This window comes from Paralichthys olivaceus, chromosome 23 (assembly GCF_024713975.1).
Source record: "Paralichthys olivaceus isolate ysfri-2021 chromosome 23, ASM2471397v2, whole genome shotgun sequence".
Taxonomy (NCBI): domain Eukaryota; kingdom Metazoa; phylum Chordata; class Actinopteri; order Pleuronectiformes; family Paralichthyidae; genus Paralichthys; species Paralichthys olivaceus.
The window spans coordinates 8,385,726-8,411,310 of record NC_091115.1 but is presented as its reverse complement, the minus strand read 5'-3'; the positions used below and the strand labels follow the sequence as shown (position 1 = coordinate 8,411,310).

At 40.8% G+C, this 25,585-nt stretch overlaps 1 protein-coding gene across 3 annotated transcripts; it reads left to right on the top strand.

Annotated features, from left to right (window-relative positions):
- Window positions 1-4,908: 4,908 nt before the first annotated feature.
- Window positions 4,909-25,585, top strand: waslb (WASP like actin nucleation promoting factor b). 3 transcript variants are annotated; one of them, XM_020107703.2, is made up of 11 exons: window positions 4,909-5,340; window positions 11,674-11,808; window positions 12,248-12,334; window positions 12,840-12,936; window positions 14,553-14,576; window positions 18,773-18,956; window positions 19,426-19,468; window positions 20,931-21,084; window positions 22,079-22,626; window positions 22,726-22,831; window positions 23,346-25,585. In XM_020107703.2, exons 1-11 carry the CDS (start codon window positions 5,236-5,238, stop codon window positions 23,405-23,407), a joined length of 1,545 nt encoding a protein of 514 aa, XP_019963262.1. In that variant the 5' UTR covers window positions 4,909-5,235; the 3' UTR covers window positions 23,408-25,585. The 3 variants fall into 3 exon arrangements, with proteins under 3 accessions (XP_019963262.1, XP_019963264.1, XP_069375565.1); XM_020107705.2 differs by lacking the exon at window positions 14,553-14,576 and having other exon boundaries at window positions 4,914-5,340; XM_069519464.1 differs by lacking the exons at window positions 4,909-5,340; window positions 11,674-11,808; window positions 12,248-12,334; window positions 12,840-12,936; window positions 14,553-14,576 and adding an exon at window positions 14,657-17,381.

Below are 25,585 nucleotides of genomic sequence, written 5' to 3'. Positions count from 1 at the left end.
TTTAAACAATTTTCTGTTTGCATGACCCTGTCGTGACATTTCTCTAAATCCACACTGTTGAACATGGCGAAGAGACGCGGAAAGGCCAACTTTATTAAATATTCATACCGAGGGCCTGCAGGGGATATCTTCCTCCAGAAACCAAAATATAATATTCATGTCGCCCTCTTCCCTGCTTCCCTCATAACCTCAATTCTCTATTGTTGTGGAAAGTGGGTCAAGCGAACCTTTTCACAAGGAGGTTTGACTGCACTGGTATGAATAACCCCGCAAACCAAACACACCGTAAACACCTCCCTCAACTATCTTAGCCTATGTGCACAATCACACATAAATACTAGTACGTGTGTGTTGAAATGAATTCCCTGCTCATGATCACACCTCCCCCATGCTATTCAGAAATGTCAGTGAGGTATCTAACACGAGCAGCCGTGTGTGTCCTCCGTCCAGCTCACTAATTGTCATCGTGTGATTAAGTGCATACCAACCAGTATTAACTGTCAGTGTCACTCCATTTTCATTACGTGGATGGACTCAGAGTTTCCCTCCTCGCCCACATAATTACTTATATGTTGATAGATAGATAGATAGATAGATAGATAGATAGATAGATAGATAGATAGATAGATAGATAGATAGATAGATAGATAGATAGATAGATAGATAGATAGATAGATAGATAGATAGATAGATAAAACAACAAATCAACAACTACACTCTATGTGTTTTCTTTTGTTCACCATGAAGTAAGGAAGATTGTTTTTCTGCGGTTCTTCTCGATGATAATCAAAGTCATTTCATTTGTTCAAGCCGTCACATTCTCTGGAAACATAAAGTAAAGTTCCAGGAATAAGAGCTCAGCTTTATCCTCTTTCCTCCCTTTTCTCTCACTCACTGCTCCAAAATGCCATTTTTCTCATCCCCTTTGTATATATTAATTTCGTGCCCTTTATTCAGGATGAGTCATTTCTACATCTCCCTAAACCAAAGGCGCGGTGCAAAGCCTCTCAAGTTGTTTCTCTGCCGGTCGTTCGGGTTTGTCAAGTCCAACCAGACCCTGCTGAAAAGGCATCAGACTTGAGTAGAAGAGAATGTACAGGCATGTGTGTGTGGCCTGTTTCAATCTGTGTAAGCTGCCCTATAATCAAACATTAGCACCTCACGATCAGCTGTTTAAAAAAGTAATGTATCTGGGTTTTTAATTCTAAAATGATTGTTTCTTATGCGCTCACTAATATAATAAGGTAAACATGCAAAAAAAATAGGCAGGTTTAATTGTAAACAAGGGTAAAATACTCATATTCATCTATTAAATACTAACAGACTTGCTATGAATGGTAAATGTGCCGTATTCGTATCATTTATAGATGTCATCTAAGTGCCACAGGAACTTTCTTTCACCCCGCACTGACCCAGCAAGAGAGGAAAAATGCTCTGGGGTTGTGACAAACTCTAGCACACACGCAGTAAACACACACTCACACTTACTCAATAAAAAATACATGATCGCACACACTTATGTTCATGTGTGCATGCAAAAGAAAACAGGTCTTTACAAATAATCACAATCAGGACCATGGTGAATCAACACAGAGGGTTTTGAGACAATCAAAAGCAAAGTGTGGAGTAATAAAGGAGGAAGACTGGCAGGAGAAATGATTTTCAAAAAATCTCTTCGCTGTAACACAGTGACAGACGGCTCGGCTGCACATTTAATGAAATCTGAGGCAGAATAATTTAGCACGAGGTGACATTTCACACCAGTGTGTCACACTGTGTTTACATTATTTGGCAGATAACAGCATCTACAATGATTTAAATGTGTAGCCTACAATGATTAGACAGAGGTAACATAAGAACATGAGATCTACATGTACGTCTAGAGTTTGTTTTAACACTGAACCAACTGTGAATATACCAGAGATAAGTAGGGGCAGTAATTTGGGTCATGAAGATTATAGAGGAGCTTAAATCAACTCAAATCCTCATGAATCATTGTGCAAATCAGAGTTCTTTTCAAAATAATATAAAAATTAACTTCCTGGAGGAGGTACGTGTAATTTACTCTCACTCTTACTATTACTTGTACATCATGTGTACTGAGCAAGTATTTGTGATTTTGATCACAACACACTACCTACATGTATAAATATAGGTACAGCCCTGTTCTGTTTCTGATTCCTGGCAAAAGATTAATTTCAAAAAGTAAAACGTGAATAAAAGACCCACATATGTGAACAATAGAAATGTCTATTGATCACTAGGGAAAGTGTTTTCTTTGTATGACCTCAGAGTCTCCCATCTTGGAAACGACACCCATTTACGAGCCTGACTGAGCATGCTTCAGATTGTTACAAACGCCCTTCGGCACATTATTAAAATATGGACAGTTCCATGTGTTCCACCCTTTAGTAAGGCCTCCAAACTGGCCTGTTTGATAACTGCTCAGCTTTATTCATCAAGAAGAGTGAACTATTAACTTCATAAATCAAGAACAATATGTGTTTTATTTTGAGTCTCAGTTGACTGATTCTGGAGACACATATGTGGCAGACATATGTCAGATCTGGCAACCTCCCCCTGAGGCTATATTTAGTAACTGGAGCGGTCTTAATTTTCACTACACTTTATTTATACACTATTTATAGTTTAGTTCAATGAAACAAAGGCATTTCAAATCATTCCATGTCCAAGCAATAAAACAATAACTATCTCAATGTAATTTTCATCGATAGCAATATGATAAAAAAGTTCAATATACAGCGTATCAGCATATCGTCTATGCATTGTGCAAGCACAGCAAGGATATATCATACATAATTGGTTTCATTTTGCAACCTCAGATTCATAAAATGTTTTATTCTCTGCTCATAAAGAGTTTAGAAACACAACCTTCACTCAGGAGGGAAAATCAAGTCTTTAAAAGTGAAATAAATAATTACTGGAGGATTTATGGTGATGTTGACTCGCGTTATCATTATCTGATTATTTAATTACATTATTGGCCACATCACCCAGCTCTGAGATAAAAATAAAGTAGTGTTGCATTTATTGATGAGCATCTATTCCTGTTTAAATACTAATACAAGTGTAATTTTACATTTTGCATGAGGGTACACTAGAATAATTCTTCTCACAAGCAGCATCAGACAGGATCTTGGCAACTTGCACCTTGTTTCTGCTCTCGCTCACATTCCTGTCATAAAAGCCACGGGCGGACTGGACCAAACCATCTCCTCAGAGCATGTCTGGAGAATTGGGTGATTTAACAAAGCTGAATTTGACCACCTCAGTCTTCAAGGAAATGCATTTTAATGTTGCACTTACTTGTGTGGAGGCTTCTTGTCGTTTTCAGTGCTGAGTTTTCCTCTTAGTATTGATGTGCTACACCATCGGGGAAAGCTCGGACCCCCATTCCCGGACAGTGGTTTCGTCCAGGTGTTGTGCTCAAAAACGATCGTCTGCCAGAAACTGATCGCCGTCCGCGGGAGCGCGCACGCAGGCTGTTAAAGTTGTATCGCCCCGTTTCTATTCGTCTACAGCTGCTTCTATCTGATCAAACCATAATAACGTGACTGTTATAATAATGAATACTTTGATTTGTATAGCACTTATCAAAGTGATTTACAAAACCCATGAACTAAAATAATGGGTATTTAATTCAGCACCAAATCATAACCTACTATGGTCAAACAATAAACCGAATGATCACAATAGGCAATATTACAGTATTGTCTCTGATTTTCATATGTATTTCATGAATATTTTGTAGATTGACTGAACAGCTTGAGGATCTAGATTTTTACTAAAAAGAACTGCTGGACTAATGATCAACACACAGGAAACTAAAGTGATGTGGGTTAATAACAAAAACAAATCACCAATAATCATGGACCATAACCAAATAGAGGAGACTGAAAGCTTTCTATACCATGACAGCATAAGTTCTGTAGATGAAGGGGGGAATGGGGGAGTCAAATCCAGAAAAGGAAAAGCGAGAACAGCATTCAATATCTTAAACAAAATATGGAAAGCAAAAAACACCTACAACTTAAAACCAAACTGAAAATCCTCAACTTTAATATCAAATCCATAAACTACCAACATTCATCAACTGTTGTCTCTGTTGCCAACCCGTGGGGCCACACTATCCCAGATCCAGTTGAGCTACAAATCAGGAGATGGAAGTGTTGGATAGGCCACATACTCAGAAGAGACAATAAATCCATCACTTAACAGGCCATCAGAAGAATCTCTTCTTCTTTGCTCAGTTTATTGTCAGGTGGCAAACCAACATCAAGGTGCATTATTGCCCCCTACTGTGTTGGAGCACCGTTCCTGGAGGTACTGCAAAACCAGGTCAATGCAAGTAGTGGACGGAGAAAGACCCTATTTCATCTCCCTGTTCCAAAAATGAATCTGACATGTGATCCCGGGGTAGGGGGTGGCAACAAGAATGAATGATATATGATCGTCACAGTGCATTTCCTCCATCTACTGGATCTACTTCTACTTCTTCTTCAACCAAAGTTCTTGGATGAGGCACTGGCCTCATAGTGTTTAATAGTGTGTTGCTGGTTGTGAATGTTTCTTGATCTTGGGCCTCACTTGGAAAAGAGATCTTGATCTCAAAGTCACTGCCTGATTAAATAAACGTGAAGGAGTCCAGTGGGTTACCAGGTTAACCTCCTTCTATTAGTCCTTCCCAGCAACTACTGACTTAGTGGCAGTCCCTCCTGACGACGGTCAAATGGACGCAGTGTGTAACAGATCATCGTGTTTCGGGATCCTTCTATTGAGGAAACATTAAATAACAGAACTATAAATAATATAAACAGCACATGAAAGGGGCGGGGCTACTTGAACAGCCTGCGCGCGCGCTCCTGTGGACGTTGGCCAGTTTCTGGCAGAGGATCCTTTTCTCTGCGCGACACCGGCGCTGCCATCTTTGACGGAGCTGACTCCGGCTCCGCAGCGACACGACTTCCCAGGAAAGTTTAAACATCTCGCGTCTCCTCTCCGGTCGCTGCTGAGCTCGACGTCTCCCGGCTCTACCCGAAGCACGCACACTTTCTCCGGCACACGAGGGACAAACCGAGCCGGTGCGAGGAGACGGAGGAGAGGGGGTGGGGGGGTCGCAGGAAGGCCACGGATCACCCGGGGGATTGTTTAAGTGTCATATCGGATCTTTTAGAACCAGTTAGAGTCGCTGCTTTCTTTGGAAACTCACCCACCATGAGTGGACACCCGCCACAGCGGCGGCAAGGGAACGTCGGCTCCATACTTCTGTCGCCGCAGCAAAACGAGTCCCTCTTCAACCACCTCGGCAGGAAATGCATCGTAAGTTTCCCCCTCCTCAGAAAACTTGCATTCTAGTTAGCTTCGAAACAAGCTAACGCTGCTAGCTCGCTTCCTGTCCGGAGACGGGAGCGAGCTCGGAGTTGTAAATGTGTGAGTTTGTGGCCTGAACCTATTTGTTGTGATCCCTGTGTGAAGAGGTGGGTTTGTTTTGACAGCCGGGGCGACCGAGGAGGGAGGGAGGGCTGGGAGCTAGCTTAACAGCCCGGGTTAGGACATTAGTTAAGGGGGCAAACAGCAAGTTCCACCAGGTCTCCAGGTCTCCTGTCCGCCGCTGACACACCTGAACTCACCCAGGAAATCCTGACATTCCTGTGGCACCCAGCTCAAACTAACCCTGATCTGCCAGCAGGGGGTTCATAACGCTGGGGTTTGTTTTTGCACCTTGGTTGTTGTCAGGAAGTGTGTGAGCACAGAGGAGTTGTCCTGAGTCCTCCTCCTCCTCCTCCTCCTCCTCCTCCTCCTGCAGGACCTGGACCTGGAGCAGTGTCTCTCCACACCATTACTGCAACGTCACGACTCGATACTCACTCATCGTCTCAAATTACGTCACACGCTCTGCATTCAGCTGAATCATTTTTGTGTGCATCGCGTGTGCAGCGAGCTCCACAACCCACATCAGCTCCGTGCCTGCAGCTGCATTAGTACCAGTAGACTGTAACCTAGTCCTCATGATTGTTGAGTCACTGATCAGTTTTCCTTCTTATGATCTGACAGGATTGTTTTTTTTTTATTTGTCAGTGATCCTCACTGGCTGGCACAACGTAATATTCCTAATGCATTACAGACATATGGTGGGTGCCGCAGAATTAAACTGTCAGTTTGACTCAGAAGTAAATGTACATGCCTTGTAGGCGAGGCGTTGACAGCTGTATAAATAAATAGAATTAAATCTAGTCGTCATGTTTGTTTAATGATAAGTTTTCCCTCTTGTGATCCTGCAGGATGGTTTTCTTAGTCAATAGTCCTCCAATGTAATAATCCTAACACCTGTAAACTAAATTAGAAAAGAAACGTATGTAGTACATCACCAACATTTAGCGGATGCCTGTAGTTTCACACAGAATTAAACTGTTTGACTCAAAAGTAAATGTACATGCCTTGTAGGTGAGACAGCTGCATGAATAGCAGACTTTAATCAAGTCCTCATGTTTGTTTAGTGAATGTTTTTTTACTACTTTATTATAATGCAGGACATTTATATATATATATATATATATATATATATATATATATATATATATTAGTCAAACATCCATTCATAGGTAGGCATGCACTTATTTCAGATGAGGAACATGTATATTACAATATATTACTGGTTGGTAGTTTCACACCCAAAATTAAACAGTCCATTCCACTGCTGATTAAACAATATGTAGATTTAATATAATGATCCTCATGTACATGCTGCCAGCACATGTGGGCACTGGTGTAAGTGGTCACATGTCTTGATCCTTTATAATCAGAATCAGAAATACTTTATTAATCCCGTAGGGAAATACCTGGGGCTGGGCGATATGGCCAGAAATGATATCAAGATAAAAATATTCATATCTCTCCATATAGATAAAACCACAATATCTGTCGAAGTTAAAAGACTGATTTCTGATTCTGAGTCAAGGTTGTGGGTTTAAGCTCTTCTGTATCGGCAGAGAATGGCCAGTATGTAGTGGTTAGTAGTTGTATACAGTGGACTTAATTTAATGATGCTCATGTGCATGCCTATTAAGACGGGCACTGTGGAGTAAGTGGTTGTGTGTTTTACAGCCATCATCGTGACCCTTCTCGTCACCCCATGAGTCTTCTGTTCAGTGCGCCACCACCTTTAAGGCAGTGATGCACTTGTAAGTCTTTATTGGTTCAACTGGGGTCCCCTCAGCAGTAAGTTGCTGCTAAATCAGCATTATTTTAGCTGTTATTCCCTCAACAAGGTGTGTCTGTGTATATAATTCAGTCTAAGTCAGTATCCCTTCCTATATCTTTTAACTTTTCTGTTTGATTTTGAAATTGGGTCATTTTTCTCCCCAGCAGCTTTGCCGTCCTGTTTTGCAAATGTCACACAGTGATATCAGACGGAGAGATTGTCGCAACCTCACCTGTTACCATTCCCCTTTACAGATAAGATGTGTTTTAAAGTCGAGCTGTGTCACGTACAATCAGCTTTGCTCTGTGGATGTGGGTCAGTTCAGGTACAGACAAAAGTAATAGTTGCTGTCTTTGTTTTTTAATGTTGAAGTGTTCACTCAGGTTACTTCCTCATAATCATCATAGTTACCTTTAATTATACAGAGTTCTTCCTCCTTGTCAAATTTCTGCTGTGAAACAGTTATGCCCTTGGTTTGTGAGGTACCTGTATGTCCTCACATGTTTGCTTTGGAAAGAACACACTTCCTGTCCCATGACACAAGTATGTCATGCCAGTGTGTGGTCATATGGCGGGATGTCCTGCCCCCCCCTTACATGAACAAACAGCTCTCAGAGTCTTCCTACGTCTCTGTAACCTGTTTTAAAAATCACTGACGATGTTCCGCTGGCATTCTGGCAAATGTGTCACTCGACATGTGACGAGGAATCGGGAACATTCCTCACTGTCCTACACTGTTGTGTGTCTGTACACGTCTTTGCATGCAGAGTGAGTTTGGATGAGACAGTGTGTTTGTGTGCTGAGAGAGAGAGTGAGCGAAAGAGGAGATTGCAAGAGACGGACATTGTGTGTCTCCCTGACCAATCTAATTAAAATGCCTATCAGTGATTTAGTGGCTGACTGAGTGATTGTGTGTTAAGTAATGCACTTATTAAGCAGACAATGTAAGAACCGTGAAGTCACCTTTGCTTTATTTCTTTGTGCTGTCTTGCACACACCTTAGCTGCCTGTGTGCACATAAATTCTGAAAGTAGCTGAGCACTCCTTACCTGTTTTTGTATTTGAAGTGCCTCGGACTGTTCCCGAAATATGTTGCCGCTTCTAAAAATGGCAAGTTCTCATTAAAAAAAAAACAGATTGTTCTATTGCTGCAACTGTATTTCATGTGTGGTGGGGAACTTTAAGAGCATCCATTAGATTCTTTCCTGTGTGTGTCATTGTGCAGCAGAAAGGAGCATTTCATTGAGAAATGAAAAACTTGGAATTGTGTACACACCCTGCATTCTGCATGTCGTAATCGCACACAGGTGCATACACAGTAGGCTGTACTTGTTGGTTTCACTCATTGGCATTCCTTGTGCTGTTTTCACTGTCAGCAATGCTGTTTGACTGGGCACAAGGTGGAAGAGGTCCAATTTGTGTGTGTGTGTGTGTGTATAGACTGCCTGATCAGCAGTCCTGTCCTACAGGAAGTCCTGTGGTCGGCCTCCTCTGGTGATTTGTGCTGGAGAAGTGGAACATGACTCCTCTTTTCCTTCATTTCTCCTTTTTTCTTCAATTCTCTCCTTCTACACTCACCTGAGCTCTTTCTTATATGATCTGTTCCAATCCCTTGCTTTTCTGTCATATTTCACATTTTCCTTCAACCCATCTCTTGCTTCTTTTCCTATTCTTCTTTTGTGTGTCAGCCACTTATCCCGTCTTCTCTTCCTTCCCACTCCTTCCCATCAATCACCAGTTTTTACTTGTTCATTCCAGGAGATCTTCTGACGATGTGGAATGATGCATAGTTTGTGTACTTGTACTGCTTTTTGATGCAGTATGTTTCACATCTAACTGTTAATGTTGTCCTTTTTTGATAAATGATAACAATTTTACTAATTTTATACTTTTGTTCGGGTTAATAACTTAAACCAGTGATTCTTTTTCATCACAAAGTTTATTAACTGAGCAGCAGTTTATTTTCCATGTTTGCTTTTTATCGTACTATGTTGTTTTATTCTGGCCAAGCATTTTTTTTGTGCTGTTCTTGAATACTTGAATACTGTATCACTGAGGTGTATGATTCTTACAAATGGAAGCAAGGACATTTTAAATTTCCTTATGTCACCTGCACAAATATCAGCAGTTCCTTCTTTCTGTACAGCTCAGTTCTTGTTGAAACACCTCCTTTCGTGTCTTTCCCAGGTGATTGCATCATCACAGTAGATCAGGTCAGTGTGGATGTAGCAACTGAGCGTGTTTCTGTAAAAGACACAGAGAATATTTCCGTGAGAGAGCCTGTTTTTGGCGGGCTTTGATGACAGCATAGAGCTAGCTGCGCTTCCTGCAGCCTTTGGCCCTGTCAGGAGTAATCAGTGCTCCACGGGCAGATGAACCCCCAGGGCCTCCGAGTTTCCACACTGTTACCCTCACTGTAACAGAGAAATTCAATCTAAAGCAGAATTCATAATATTCTTTTAATCAAAAATGTTTTAGATGTAAGTCCAAATAATCAAATTCCAAGGGACTTGATGCTTGTAGGGATATGAATAGAAATATTTGGCACACGTAGAGCTGAAAGACAAATTGCCTCTCTAAGGACATAGTTTAAATGCCCGTTGATACCGTAACACTGTTATGGGACTTGGCTATGCAGTTGAAACAAACGCTAGTGTTGATAAATGCAGCTATAAGGCTGTGAGAGAGCCTGCGACGTTCTGCAGCGTCAGTCATGTTGTGAGTTTAAAAACTGACTTACTACCTGTCACTATGATGTAATGGTACTTCTGCAAGTGCATGTGTGCTTCCTTTAGCTTACACAGGCTGGGTTATGTGCAGATTAATGTTGAACAAGGCTACATTAGCTACGACTATTACTTGCATTACAGCTGGTTCCCCATGGCTGTGCAAACAGTGAAGCTGAAATTAATGAAGAGCTGTGGTGCGTCAAATCCATGAGAACGTGTATTTTTTCCTCTCTATTGAAGAGATGTGTGATGATCTCAGTGGAAATCATTTTTTTATGATTAGTAATCTAAAATAGTGGTGTTGCAAGTAAACCAAATCTTTAATGGTACAATAGCTCCTTGTTATATATATTTTTTCTTCTTCTTCTTTTCCTTGAATTTAACAAGGAATTGACTTTAGTTCCTGTGTCTTAAAAGCAAGACCGCTAAAGATTGTAGAGACTATATGAGGAAACCCCGTAGCCAGAATAGTCAGGGCAGCAAATTCAAGCAAACAAAATAGTCAAAAGCAGAAAAGAAACCCCACAAAAACTCTCTATGGTGCACTGATGCAAAAATTCCGGCAAGTACTGAGTTGACGAATAAAAATCAACAGGCATTTCCCCCCCGTTGATGCCCCTGCTTTCATCTGTGTGGTAATGCCTGAGAACACGGACCCCTCAGTGTGAGGAATCCCTCGGAGCAACCTGTAAAACCAGTGGGAGTCAGATCTGGTCTTCTGATCATAGACGTGTCTCTGCGCTCGCTCCAGGTGTGTTTTTATGTAACTGTCAGTTACTTGCTTTGCTTTGACTTACAATTGCTTAGATGTCTGCTATACTTGATTTTACACGGTGAAGTCACTAAGGTATTCTTTTGTGCGTGTTCAGTCCTAATATAGCCTTTATGCATTTATCCTTGAGGGTTTTTCTGCTTCAGGTAATTATAATATTTGCAATGTCCTTAAAACACAACTGTACAGTGTGTCCTTGGTGACTTCCTGGACAAGTGTGCACTTCCTTTCAAACAAGAGACACTATCTCTTTCAGAGACATGTGTGTTATTAGAGTGACACAATATGAGGACAAAATCAGCTTTACGTTTGGTATTGACGGACCCCCAGGGCAGAGCGACTTGACAACCCACAGAGTCACTGTCACTCAGTCGTTATTAATGTGGTCATTATACTTTGATGCTGCCCATCAAACTATAGGAAATCATTTTTGGTCTGCGGGGTTGTAGTTCAAGTTTGATGTTGAGACCTGCGAATTAAGGTCAACATCATGAGTAGCCGTCCTTCAGTCATAGTCAGATTTGGATTGGAATATATTTGGATTTAAATATATTTTTGTATATTCTTAATATTCTTGTTTCTGTACACAATTAGTTTAAGACCTTTACTTTTATTCATCTCCTATTCATTGTTCCCTGCTAACATTTACTCACACCTCATAGTTCCTGTAACTGGAAAACACAGCATGTTGCTACAAGTACCGTCCATCGCGGTAGGAATCTTGTTAGGTGCATGATGAGTCCATTTTGTGCAAGACTAATATTTGTAACAGCCTTTTTATGGAATATATACATTAGTTCATTGAAACCTCGATTCTCTTCCTGTGGTGTGCATCTTTAAAACCCTGGTGAGAGACATTTACATGGCTTCTAAAAACACACCGCTTGAGTAGTCTCCATTAAGCAATACAGGATCAGCGTGACGCTCCCTCTCTGTCTCCCTCCCTGCAGTCAATGTCCTCAGCAGTGGTCCAGGTGTTTGTAGCAGATAGGAGTTCTAGCTGGACCAAGAAGTGCGGCGGGGTGGCCTGTCTGGTCAAAGACAACCCGCAACGATCCTACTTCATCAGGGTCATTGACATCAAGGTAAGTGAAGACTAAGCAAATGGCAAAACAGACACTTTGACGATTGTGTATTAGTGATTTATCGCTGTCGTAGTTGCTGCTAACAGATGATTGTACTAACCACAATGAACATCAGCTGTGGTACACTACTGTTCAATATCCATGATCAACTTTATATATTTATAGCCACACTGTAAATCGGTGGGATCTTATTAAACTTAATCCTCACTTAAAGCTGGGAAAACTCTAATAGTATGTTATAATGCAATCAGGACATATACATGTCTACATTATGCGACAAAGAACACAACATTCCACATATCTTCATAGTGTCTACTGACCTTATTCGGGTTCAGTTAATCAGAAAATGCTGTAGACATGGCAGCATCTTAATCAGGTTAATATGGGTCTATTGATGTTCATACATATGTGTTTATTATCTGTCTGTTTATTTCCATAGGATGGAAAAATTATGTTTGAACAGGAGCTGTACAATAACTTCAGCATCTACACCCCAAAACCTTACTTTATGACGTTTGCTGGAGACGTGAGTTGCTTTCTCTATTCCTTTTCATGTTTCTTATTTTTTATCAACTTAACTTGAATTTACTGTAAATTTCTGTCTATTCATGAAAAAGCCTCACCAACAATTTCTGCCTCTCATGTCATAATGTCTTTCCTCATCGAGTCACAGGAAACTGATCTATTCTACCCCATTACTGCAATTTCTATTTTTTTTAAAATCTTAAACGAAACATGCATGTGCAAGTTATTTCCTTCATCAGACATCTAGTCCTTATCTTGATCAGTTAAAACAATATTTATTTTAGATCTATGTGATAAGACCCATTTTATTTGTGGACTATCTTATCTGGTGGGTACAGTGGCTCAGACTCCAGCAGACCATGAGGTATGTGGTGTCTGCTGTCTGTGCTGGGATTGGGACTGGGATTGTTCACTGGAGATAGATTTGTAAATTCTGAACTGACTTCACAAATGTGCTTTTGTTGAATTTGTACACTTGTTTGGTTTTTGTGTGTGTGTATTTACAGACATGCCAAGTGGGTCTGAACTTTGCCAGTGAAGAGGAGACCAAGCGTTTCCAAAGCCATGTGACAGAGCTTATGGGGAAAAGACAGAGAAAATCCGGTACCAACTTATTCTTGCAGCAGACTCGCCTACAAACCCTTCCTACTGTCCTAACACAATTTTTTAAAAATGACATGTTTAGTAATTATGAATCCTGTGTTCAGAATACAGCAGCTTTTTAAAACTCATTTCAAGCCAGAACCTGTTGCTGCAGTGAACATTAAAAGGAGCAGTCTGAGGTTTTTGCTTGAACTTATCTGACTGATGTGAACACAAGAGCAAATTTATTTCTAAACATGTCATTTTTATAAAGCTCTATCACATAGAACTGGGCAAAAAACATTTCAATACATGAAGGAAATGAATGTGGAGGTCCTAGATTGACGTATTCTAGCTGCTATGTGAACTGTTCTCTGGTTTACACAGACTTGAACGTCCGACCTTAAGTGTCATATATTGAAAGAAAAAATTAAATTTTTCTTTTTGCCTGGTACTGTCACTACTCATTCTTCTTTTCCTTCCAATCTGCAACCTCTCCTTCAGCCTTAGCTCTTCAGGTCCTCATGTATAAATGAATATGGTCAGAATTGAACTCAAACCCCTTGTTAAAAATATAAAGTCATACACCAAATGTTTGCCTGTATGGAAACCTCACATTTACCATGGACCTACATTTTTGGTTTCCCCACCCACATGCAACAGTCAATGGGACATCCTGGATCAATATATAGGAACTGCTGGATCGCATGGTTGGAAAAATAATTTTTTCACTGGCCCAAAGGGGGCACTACAGTTTCACTTTAAAATGAGCAAATGATTGATATACTAAGAAAAAGTTGACTTTTTGATATGAATAAATGATGCATGTTTTTTATCTAGTACCAACATTTCAACTTTGGGACTACAAGACCTAATGGACAATTCACAATGCTTTTGTTCTGCGTTCCACCGTCTATCGTATCTCTTCATCTAAGGAAATGAGCTGTGAATGTTTGTGTGGGCCTGAACAGAGTTAGGATTCAGTTGAAACACTTACTTCATGCAAAACCACAAAGATACATTGTTAACCCTATTATTCTTGCACTTTTATCATTGCTTGCTTGATTACAACCGTCCATCTTCCTTCTTCCTCCTCCGCTGCGTCGTTCCCTGATCTCTTCAAATGGATCGTCCTTTTTAATCTTTTCCTCTTCAGCTCTCTGCATTGGATCCTCATCTTATCTACAAGGCCATCAGTATTTTATGTGTGTGTCTGAGGGTGAGGGTGTGTGTGAGGGTGTGTGTGAGGGTGTGTGTGAGGGTGTGTGTGAGGTTAGTGCCATAGTGGTTTAATGGTTTATTTATGGTACTATGGGAGACAGAAAGCGGGAAGCAAATACCCTCTAGACAGTTGAGTGTTATGCATTCATATGTGGATATAATATATATATAATATGTATAATATTGGCTGTAATGTGTGAGTGAATGAAAGTAATCTCTGATTTACGTCCCGTTAACGCACTAACCGAACAATTTGCTTGGCAATTTTTCCGAATAACTTTCCCATCCCGTCGAGCCCTGCGCTTAAAACAAACAATACTTTCTTCTGTGCTCTCACGCACATTCTCTTCTCACTAACTCAATCCACTGCTCAGCGCTGGATTGTAATGGTTTGATTTTTGTCTGTGTGTTCACAGAGAAGAGACGTGACCCTCCAAATGGTACGTTTTTCACCATTTCTTGAAAATAACCTCAGATATGAACAGAGGATTGTAAAAACCGCTTTTGATGTGTGTCTGATGATGCTGGGAAACGTTTGTGTCAGTCTGTGTGGTATGTCAGATGGGTGAGGTTTCAGGATCATTCAGATATTTGTAGGCTGTGCAGCATACATAGAATTTTATATTCTGTGTAGGAAACACCATCATTCACGCATCGATGTTGAATGACCCACAAAGATTGATAATACAACTCAAACCGAATGAAGTGCACCTAAAGTAAAGTCAAAGCATTAGTGCAACGTTAATGGACGCTTTGCAATGCAAAAAGGAAATTGAGGATCTTCTTATAGCAGGAAAAACTAGCTGTAAACGGTGGTGAGACATTTCTGGGAAAAACCTTGAATGTAGTCTTAGATTATTTGATATGCATCATGCAGATACTACATGGTCAAGAATGACATCATCTGGTCTGCCCCCTGTTCTATATATTTTTATACTCTTTACTGCAGCGTATTAAGATAAGAGCGACCTAGAAGAACTGCTTATTCAGCTGTAGACATGAGCAAAGGTTAAGTTTAACAAGTCAAGTCCCACTTCAGTAGCTTATTCCACTTCCTAAAACTCTTCTTTGTTCCTCAAAATTACATCTTCGAAAGGTTTTTTATGAAAAAAATCTCTTAAATTGTCTCGACACCTTCTGTGAAATTCTTAGCTGTGGTGTTGACTACTTACTTCAAGTCAGAATAAATAGAATACTGCAGGAAACCAGAGGAAATAAAACCCTGTGATTGTATTATTATGGCGCTGTGTTTACATCATAATATTACAGCGCACTGTAGTAGAGTCTTAATTTGTGACTTATGTGTGATTCAAGGCCTCACTCTGTCAGTGTGGTCGGATGACTAAACAGAATAAGTAAACATCTGCACATGTTGCCCAATACACAGCCTAGTTCTAGACAGTAGGAGCAGGAGATGAGCTCAGAGTGTGTGTGTGTATTTGGGTCACACATGCTCAGATGCCATATTTGGTCATGATGTCACTAACCCAACATGTAACCTGGAGCTATACGATAAACTATCTTCCCTGATGGTTGACTTCCTTCAACAACATGTTGTTCGTCTGTGCCCAGTTGTGCCGTCATGCCTAAACGTTGATGCAATTTTCTCTTGGATAAGTCGTGCGTGGTTTAAGTTTGGGAATAACTGCATCTTCGTCACTGAATTGGTTCAGTCCCAAAGCAAACCATCCTTGATGTCCTCACACAGACGTTTCTTCCCTTCGTGTCCGTCTGTCTCCCTCTCACTCTTCCACCACTGCATCATAGCTGTGTTACTTGTCTTTCCATCTCTTCTGCTCTTTTCCCTTTCTGCCATCTCCAGCTCACCCCTTCTCATCGTTTGTCCCCGTCTGCCCCCCGCTCCTCATTTAATCTCTCTTAATTTCTCCTCTTTTCTCTCTCTTTGCTCTTGTCTGCCTCCATGCCTTTCTCACCCATCATCTCACCCCACAGATTCATCATGTTTTAGAAACCCCTGAGATTAATGCAAGATTAAGCCATGGGTTGGGGGTTTAATGGTTACGTAAAGTCCAGAGCTAAATCCCTAATAATTTGCTGGGATTAGATCCATTTGTGTGTTTTGCAGTGAATGGGAGGAGATTGTGACGGAGGTGGGTGGGGAAACGGATCGCGTCGAGCCAGTCAGAGCACGATAATATAACCGTGCGCCCTGTTGAAATGGGAGAGCCAGGGTAATCGAAAAAATGATTGCAAAGTAGATCCACAAATATGCAGAGCTCAGATGCACTGACACAGCAAAGAAACAGAGACTGGGAAAACAGGAGACATAGAAGAGCGCTGTTAAAGTAATGGAAGGAATGTAAGAAGAAGAGTAACTCCGGCTGTTGACTGGCTGAGTGTTGGCTGGCTGAGTGTTGGCTGGCTGAGTGTTGGCTGGCTGAGTGTTGGCTGGCTGAGTGTTGGCTGGCGCTTTTCCCATCCCATGGCATTGCTGGACGTCAGCCTTCACAGCTCAGGCAGCATGCTGGTCAGCTCCACCAGATGTCTGGAGAAGATATTTAGTTAGAAAATGCACCAAGTCCATCACCCGTTGACTTTTTTCCTTAGCTGATGTTTTGGAAATCTTGAGGATCCTCTTTGTTTTCTTTAACTTGAGAAGACTGGAATCATTTCTGAGACGAGTCAAGTGGATTTTACTGTTTCTTTCATCCTAAAGTTTCTGGTTCAAGGAAAATGTTCCTTTCTGAAGAAGTCTTTCCCTGTTAAGATTGAGAAACTTTTTACATCAATCAGAACTTCTATTATATTTCTGCACATTTTTATCTTGACCAAGACACAAGATCCACCTTCAGAACAAGATACTTTTCATTGTTCCAACCTTATCACTCATGCCCGGCTATCGTCTAAGATGATGTTCTGCACCACCTTTCTGTCTGCTCCCTCTGAGGAACTTAACTCCGAGGGCAGTTGCGTAGGAGGGGGAACAGCAATGGGAGGTGGAGGTTTGGGCCCAGGTAGCTGCCTGTCTTCCCTGCACTGCCTCGTTCTCCCTCAGGACGATCTCTACCCGTCTCTCTCTGACCCGACTGCTCGACGCTCGATTTCCCCCGAAGAGCGAGCTCGCAGCTTGGTGGACACGATGCTTCTTGACGTCAGTATGACCACCTGCGTGGCCAAAGAGGAGAGTGGGTGCATTTGGGACCGGGTGAGAAGGCGACGCAGTCGGTCGGCCTCGCCTTCACCCAGCAAAACTCCCAAAAGTCCCTGTAGTGAGAGTGCCAAAGGTATGTGCTACATCTGAGGCACTGGTGGAAAAATTAATTTCAGTTTTTAAACAGTGAGATCTTTGGAGCATGTGAAGAAAACATGGTATAAATGAACAAGCCAGATTTAGAATTATAGAATAGAATTGAGGTTTGGTGCAATAACAGAATCTGAAATACTGACTGGTGCATGCAGTGTTCCTCTTGTTGTCGATTTAAATCCCATGTTGTTTGGCTGCTTGGTACAGTTGTTGGTGATTCTGATTGGTTGTTTGCTGTCCACATTACCATGTACAGTTATATGATGTGACCATGCCCAGTTTTTTTGTGTTTTCAAAAGAAAAAATCATCCTTCTCCACACACTGATATAGAAACACCAAACATGCTCCACATTATTTCCATGTGGTCTTAAAAAGTCTGATAATCAATCATCTGAATTTTAGGCCTTTAAAAAGTCTTAATTCAGTTTAAATATGACTTACTAGGTGTTACAATATATGCATTTAGGTAGATCTTAATCATGGTGACTTTCATTTAACGCTACTTCCTAATAGTTTGTTTTTTTTAAGATAAATATTTTGGCATCATGCACAGTTTGTAATGTCTCTTTGTTGTAGTTCTTTCTGCCATTCAGGTATTAGCGCGCTGTAATAAAACAAGACTAATGTGAAATGAATAACTACAATCATCGTGGTCAGAATTGATCTCAGTACACTTTTGAGTTTTTTTCCTATCTTTATTCAAGAGCATGTTCTTTACTATACAATGTTGTTTTACATAAGCAACAGTTTGAATGATTGTTTCAGACACGCATCATCTGTGAAGTGCATTAGAATGAGAAATGACAGTATGGGATGAACATCTTTATAAAGGATAGTATGTCACCAAACAAACAGATCAAGCTTTGCCAAAACATTTACAAACTTTTATACCCCAGAGACCTTTGCCCGTCTTTATGTAATAAGATTGTGTTCAGTATCAGTTCTCAGTCTGAACAAGTTTTGACATTTCTGTTTGTGGCAGTAATGAGATGAAACGATAATCCCACATAGCCTGAGCCACTGTCACACCATTAAATCCAAATAAAACCCTACTTGTCTGTGAGCCAAAGTCTGTAATATCCATTAAATAATGGATTACATAATAAAACAAACACTGCTGGCCCTGGAACTAGGGTCATTTTTCCCTTTTTATGACTTGTTACACACTTTTATGTTTTCTCAATTACCAGACTTTTATAACCTGTTTAAATATAAAAATATATCTGTATTAACTGTTTAATAATAATTCTTTATAGATGATGGAAACCTCACAACCCATTTTTGCGTATATTTTTAACAAAACCGCTGTCCTCCAATGATTCACATTTGCCTGTACATAAACCGTAACTCTGTCTTCATCACTTTTCCAGGTCCCGCATTGCCCATGGCAACAGTCGACATCAAAAACCCAGAGATCCACAATGCTCATCGTTACCATCACAACCCTCAGGTGAACAACATTGTGCACTCTGCCTTCCCCAAGAGGGAGAAAAAGCCAAAGGGGAAGAAGAAGAGGCTGACCAAGGCGGACATTGGCACACCGAGCAACTTCCAGTGAGTCAGGGGGTGCAAATATGGTTGTCTTTATGCCATGCCCTTAGAATGGATGCAGATTTGCAAATTAAAACTTACTTGTCACATTTTAATGTAAAATTTAGTGTGTTAAAGACCTGCTGAATGTAGCTGATGTTTGGCTTTATCGTAGATACATTTCCCATATGACACGCTTGCCCACAGTCTGATCCCATCCCTATGTAAGTGCTGCTGAATCTGGGGGAGGTATTAATCCAGGCTGTCTTCACTTATCCTGTGAAATATGTGAAAGATTAATAATGCAGACAAATCTGTGCTGTGCTTTCAGGAACTATGTCTGTGTTTATAAGGTACCGCAGGTTATCTCTGGGTTCTGAAGCTGTTTTTCCTTGTGTTTGCTGTAAACACATGATTGTCCTCCATCTGTATAGTTAATGTTCTTTTTAACCTTTACGTGACCTCACATCCTCTTGTTTTTCTTTTCTCACAGGCACATCGGTCACGTAGGCTGGGATCCAAACACAGGCTTTGATGTAAGCCGAATTCACATAACCTAATGTGTGCACATGTCACAGTATGTGACCCATAGATATTCTTAAAACTTGGCCCATGAACTTATCTGTTTGTCAGACACCCCACCCCCCCAAGACACATTTTTCAAATTTAATAGCAGCTCCAAAATATTAAGCCGAGCTGCGTGGCCAAGTCGCCATGAGTGTTACACAAGGAGATTTTGGTTGGAAGAGAATCAACCTGCATCTGCATAATCCATGGACTCGTTTCCAAAAAGCTGCGTCAGTAATTATGCTACATGGCGAGTTCGAGATCACGCAGGTCAGAGGACTTACCCTGTTCATAAATGAAAAAAAATATCAGGTGATTTGGTTTCATAAGATAATGCTTTCAAGGACTTAGATTGATTTGAATGTGTGACGTCAGGCCCGCTTACCTCTCCAGACCTCGGGCTTAAAATGAGTGGATTCACACTTTCAGGTAGATTTTATTTTCTAAGCAGCTAAATTTGTCTTTGTTCTTTTCTGTCCTTATATCATAGACACTAATTTAAAGCACTTTAGCTTTATTGTAGATAAAGCAAAAGGGACTTCAAGGCACTTCAGATTTTGTAAAAAATTTTATGAGATAAACAAACACCAATTTGGATTCATATAGCTTCAATTGTTGGAAAAAAATACATTCAAAAGTATGATCATCCAAATCACTTCATCTAGAGAGGGTGTTAACTGGTGCACCGTCACATAGCTAACCTAAAAGTTAATCTCTTTATTGTCTGTGCTGAAGTGGCCAGACCTGTTCAAACTTCTATTTAAATCCAGATGAATGAATAATATTTTTTTCCGGCATCCCAGGATGTAGTGTTACACCACCAGGAGGCAGCATCCCCTATGATATTTTGGTCATATTTTAAGCTGTTTTTACAGGGAGAGCAGAAAGTGTCTCCACACAGCAACGCTTAACTTTAATAGTTCACAAGAAAAAGTACGTCTCACTTTCACCTCCTCGTTAAATCAGAATAGTATTTATATTATAGCCAGTGTCAAACTGCTTTTTCAAATGTCGCTCTGACCTGAACCAGAGCAACCTCTTCTCTTGCTCATATTGTTCCATAATTTAATAGTATTAACACTAGGTATATTTAATAGGAATATTAATAATAAACTTCATCATCACCTTTTAAAACAGTGTTACGAGGTGCTTTCCAAGTAAAAGAAATAAAGCTTTGAAGGTAAACAATAGAAAATTAAAAGCAGTTTGAAGATCACACAGACAACATTGGAGAACAAACATAATAAAATGATTAATAAAGTCAGTAAGATCATAGAAAGATTAAAAGCAAGCAAATAATTGATTACAAATAATTTGGATTTATTTGAAATTAGGCCAAACTTTTGTCTCTGCAGTAACCCTCACCTACACTGCCTCCATCTTCAGTTTACATGGAAGCAATCATCAGATGTCATGTGTTTTTTCCTCCAGTTGAATAACTTGGACCCGGAGCTAAAGAACCTCTTTGACATGTGCGGCATCTCCGAGGCCCAGCTGAAGGACAAGGAGACCTCGAAGGTCATCTACGACTTCATCGAGAAGAAAGGAGGCGTCGAAGCTGTGAAAAACGAGCTGCGGAGACAAGGTACGGCAGACATGGAGTCTGAGAATACAAGATTGTCCTCTGCACCAAACAATAACAAAAAATCGATCTGTACATGTTTTCGCAGGATCATGTGTTTTTAAAGCATTGATTGTCCCTGTAAAGACAATCTAACTAGTGTGGTGGTTTTATCCCCAGGTCCGCCCCGGTGGAGCGGTAGGTTTCTATGCATGACCTGCTGTGACAGCTCATGACTGTGCATGTAGAGTTCGACTTAAAAATGGCCAGTAAATTATAGCGTGTGAGGCTTTTGTCGTTCCTTAAGTCAGTTCAGTGTTTGCTGTTCTACTCTTGTTTGTACTTGAGGTGGATGTGCTTTTATTACCCATCTCTCGGGCTTAATTAATATCAACAGAGACAATGTAAATACAGCGTTCCTCTTTCAGGCTGCATCGTATTTTAGGCATATTCATGAAGTTGTTGTCATGCAACGATTGTGTCTCTGCTGTGCAACTCTTATCCTGACACGAGGCTTAGCCACACTTGTAAAACTCTCCTTGTGGTTTGCTTTACTGTAAACTCTGCGCATGTGAACTGGCCCCTTTTTAACCAGCAGACAGACTCAAGTGCACCAGATCTAAACTTTCAAGAGTAAATCATGGAAATGAAAAGTCTGTTTGACTGCAGGGACAATTTCAAAGTATTAACGTCTGAGATGTGTCTGTGACACTTTTTCTTAACAGATTAACATTGGTTACATAGGCGAAGGCTGCCCCCTGTGGCTTGATTTTATAACTGCATGGCTTGATTCAAGCAATGAGTGGGGACCTGATGAGCATTTCTGACAGATATGCTGTGAAATTATTTGTGAATGTCCACATCTTCCTCCTTCTCTTCATAAAAGTAACTTGAAGATGAAGATGAATTTCTTCCAGCTGCAGTCTGAGCTCTGAATGATGAAAACTGATCATTAGTGTCTGTTCTAACATTTTTTTCTACCTTTTAACTATTTTGTTCTTTCACTTTCTCTCCTCAGCTCCTCCACCTCCTCCATCCAGAGGTGGCCCTCCTCCCCCACCCCCACACCACAGCTCAGCCCCTCCTCCCCCTCCTCCTGCACGAGGGCGAGGTGCCCCGCCGCCACCTCCCCCCTCCAGAGTGCCCATCTCCACGCTCCCACCTCCCCCTCCATCTCGCCCAGGCATGTCCGCCCCACCACCGCCGCCCCCACCAAGCCGAAGTTTTCTCCCGCCTCCCCCTCCGCCGGCTCATGCCTCAATTCCGGTGGCGCCGCCGCCGCCGCCACCTCCTCCGCTCTCGTCCTCGACTCCATCTAGTGGTGGCGCACCGCCTCCCCCTCCTCCTCCTCCCCCACCCCCTGGCCCTCCACCCCCTGCTCCTCCGCTGCTCCCAGAGGCTAACAGAGGGGACAGCGTTGCCTCCTCAACAGGCACGTCGGCGCTGCTGAGTCAGATCAGAGAGGGCACGCAGCTGAAGAAGACTGAGCAAAAAGAGAGGCCAGTGTCCAACACCGGCAGAGACGCACTTCTGGACCAAATCCGACAAGGAATCCAACTTAAAGCGGTCAGCTGTTCACTCACTCATCACGCACAGCTCGCCTCTCAGTCAACTACATCATCGTCTGAATCCTGTGCTTTAACTGTGGCTGATTCTCTTTTACAGAGGGATGACAACACAGACTCAACTCCTTCCACCCAAGCCCCCTCAGCAGGCATCGTAGGAGCGCTGATGGAGGTGATGCAGAGAAGGAAGGCTATTCACTCTTCAGGTACATGCAAACACAAAAAATAAGGACAAGGAGACATTATGAAATGTTTTGCTTTGTCCGACTAACAGCCCCAAACCACAAAATATTCAATTCACTATCATGTAAGCAATGTAATAAGTGAATCTGGAGCGAGCACTAGATGACATAACTTCTAAACAACCAACTAAGAGATGCATTGTTTTAGATGCAGCTATGAGAGGATCCTGTAATAGATGCTTATTTCACTACAAATGTCAAAATAGAAATCAGCATTCACTACTTCCTCATCAGTCTCAAACAAACTTGTGATTTCTTCTATTTCAAGCGTCTCATTGAGTGAAATGTCTCTTCCCTGCTCGTCAGTTGTTTCTTTAAATATATCAGGAGAAGGAACAAGAAGTGATCACACAATTGAGAAAAAAGAGAATAATGACAAAGTCATTGCCACCAAACACAGAAACACGTGAAACACTCAAAAGCAGCATTTCCAACAGTTTCAGTTCACTTACTGTGAAATCCCTCTTCTGTTCCACAGACGAAGACGATGACGATGAAGATGATGAAGACTTTGAGGAGGACGACGAATGGGACGACTAGCGATTTTTGTTTTTCTTCTTTTCTTTTTTTTCTCCCCTTCCTATCCCTCTGGATGACTATGACACTAAAAAAATTCTCGTCTTTCTGAAAAGAAATCTTTAATTTCAAAATTATAAATATAAATGTTCTATCAATTTGCTGTATATTTTTGTTGCCTTTATGCTTTTTTATTAATCTGTGCAATACCTCATTTAATCTGTAAATGTTCGTCACTCTCATATCTTAGGTTTCTTCTCTTCATCTTCGTCATGTCTGTCTGTTCTTGTTGACTCCTCTTCATCTATGGACAGTAGAATGTCACATCTGTCATTTTAACTATGCTCTTCCCACGTCCCCAACTCTGTGATGTAAATCACCTCCATCTGTCACTCAACCTCCCATCGCACATGTTCTCTCCCTCTCATATTCCCAGTCCTTAAATCAGCATGTGCAATTTTACATCAAGATGTCTCTTGAACCTTAGAGTTGAATGTTTTTTTTTCTTAATTATTTTCTTTGTTTCATTTTTCCTTCGGTCAGTGATTGAAGGGAGGGCTTACGAAACAAGTAGCTTCCTTCATCCTCTTGTCATCGTTGTCCTTCAGGAAGAAGAAAAAAAACTATTTTCATACCCTATTGCTCTGTAGTTTATTTTTACTTATTCAAATGATCCTAGTTTAGCACTCATATTTTCTTAAACACAGAAGAAGAAAAGAAAGAAAATGCTCTTTTTTGGAAATATTTAGCTTCGTTTTTCTGTCGACTGTAAATTTGCTCCAGAGTTTTGAGTCTCGTTATATTTTTGCACAGAGTGAAAGTGGAGACTCGCTGAATCACTACAGGACATTTTCAGGTCTGTGTAATTGTGGAACATGGATATGCTTTAACAAACGAGGCAAAATACACGTGGACGTCAAGCATTTAAAACCGTTATCTCACCGCACTACATGCAGTAAACACATGGGGGTAGCCTACGTTATGTCTGGTTATCCATTGTGAATTTTAGTTCTCTCTTCTTTTTTTTTTGTCATTGTCACACTACAGTTTTTCACAGTAGCAAACAGAGGACGATTCGTAAATTCCTGTTTGTTGGAGTCAGGTTTTTTTTTATAATGTTCAGTTTGAGGAATAAAGACATTTTAATTTGACACTTCGGATGCTTGTAATGGGTCCATACGCTAAGAAACTGTGCAGAGACAGCCAGGTGGTGTTGTCCCTCTTTTTGACACTAAGTGCTGATCCAGGGAAAAACGTTCGGTTCATGGCATTATTCAATAAGTTTTGACAGTGTCTTGTTTAACTAGTGTGTGATGAGGTGTAACATTAGAAACGCGTATATAAAAATCCAGATGCAACTTTTCAGTAAGTAATCACATGGTGTTATGTCATTGAAAGCGAAGACATTTCTAATGCTAAATGATTTCATCAGTAACAGGAATGGATTAAACCAAGTAAACCATATAATTATTCACAGTTAGTTGAAATTAAAAAAAAAGGTTTTACTACTGATTCATTATTTAATTTAATTAAAGAAACAATTAGTTATTTCTACTTTGAAAAGTTGTTTATTCCTGTTTTAACGGAAGCCATCCTGGCTCCACAGAACTAGGTCGTTTGTTGGTTTTAAACCTTCATATGTACTCGTGGTTTATTTCTCTGTGACACCTGATAATCCAAGACATTGTTTCTCAAGCACTAGCAGTAAATTGTTCAAGATATTTTAACGACACATGAAAGGAAAGAGTCGTCCTTCGAAATATCTTGAAGAATGTTTTATAACACTTCCATTATTGTCAGTGAAAATGAGCTGTTTCATACGTAGCGGCTTCACCTGAAAATAATATACTAGCATATTTTGAGGTTATAGAAGAGCCAATACAGAAATGATTGTCAGTGTCAGAAAGACGACATAAGTACGCTGAAATGTCTCCTTTGTTTTATTGTTTTGTTTTTCTCAGCCAAAAGAGGCCTGTTGGTGTTAAAGTCTTTGACAGACAAATTGCCACTAGTTAGATGTAAGAACCGACCTCTTGTGTCGGATATTGAGATACTTGTTTGGGGGGAAAATAAAAGTCTAGCCATGTTTTCACTGATGTTCGCGTCTGTGGGTAAATAAGATGTGGATGCCGGGCCTCATCAGAGAAGTTCGACAAATGATGAACTCGTACGTTGTACACTCCAATAAAAGGTTGAGATTTA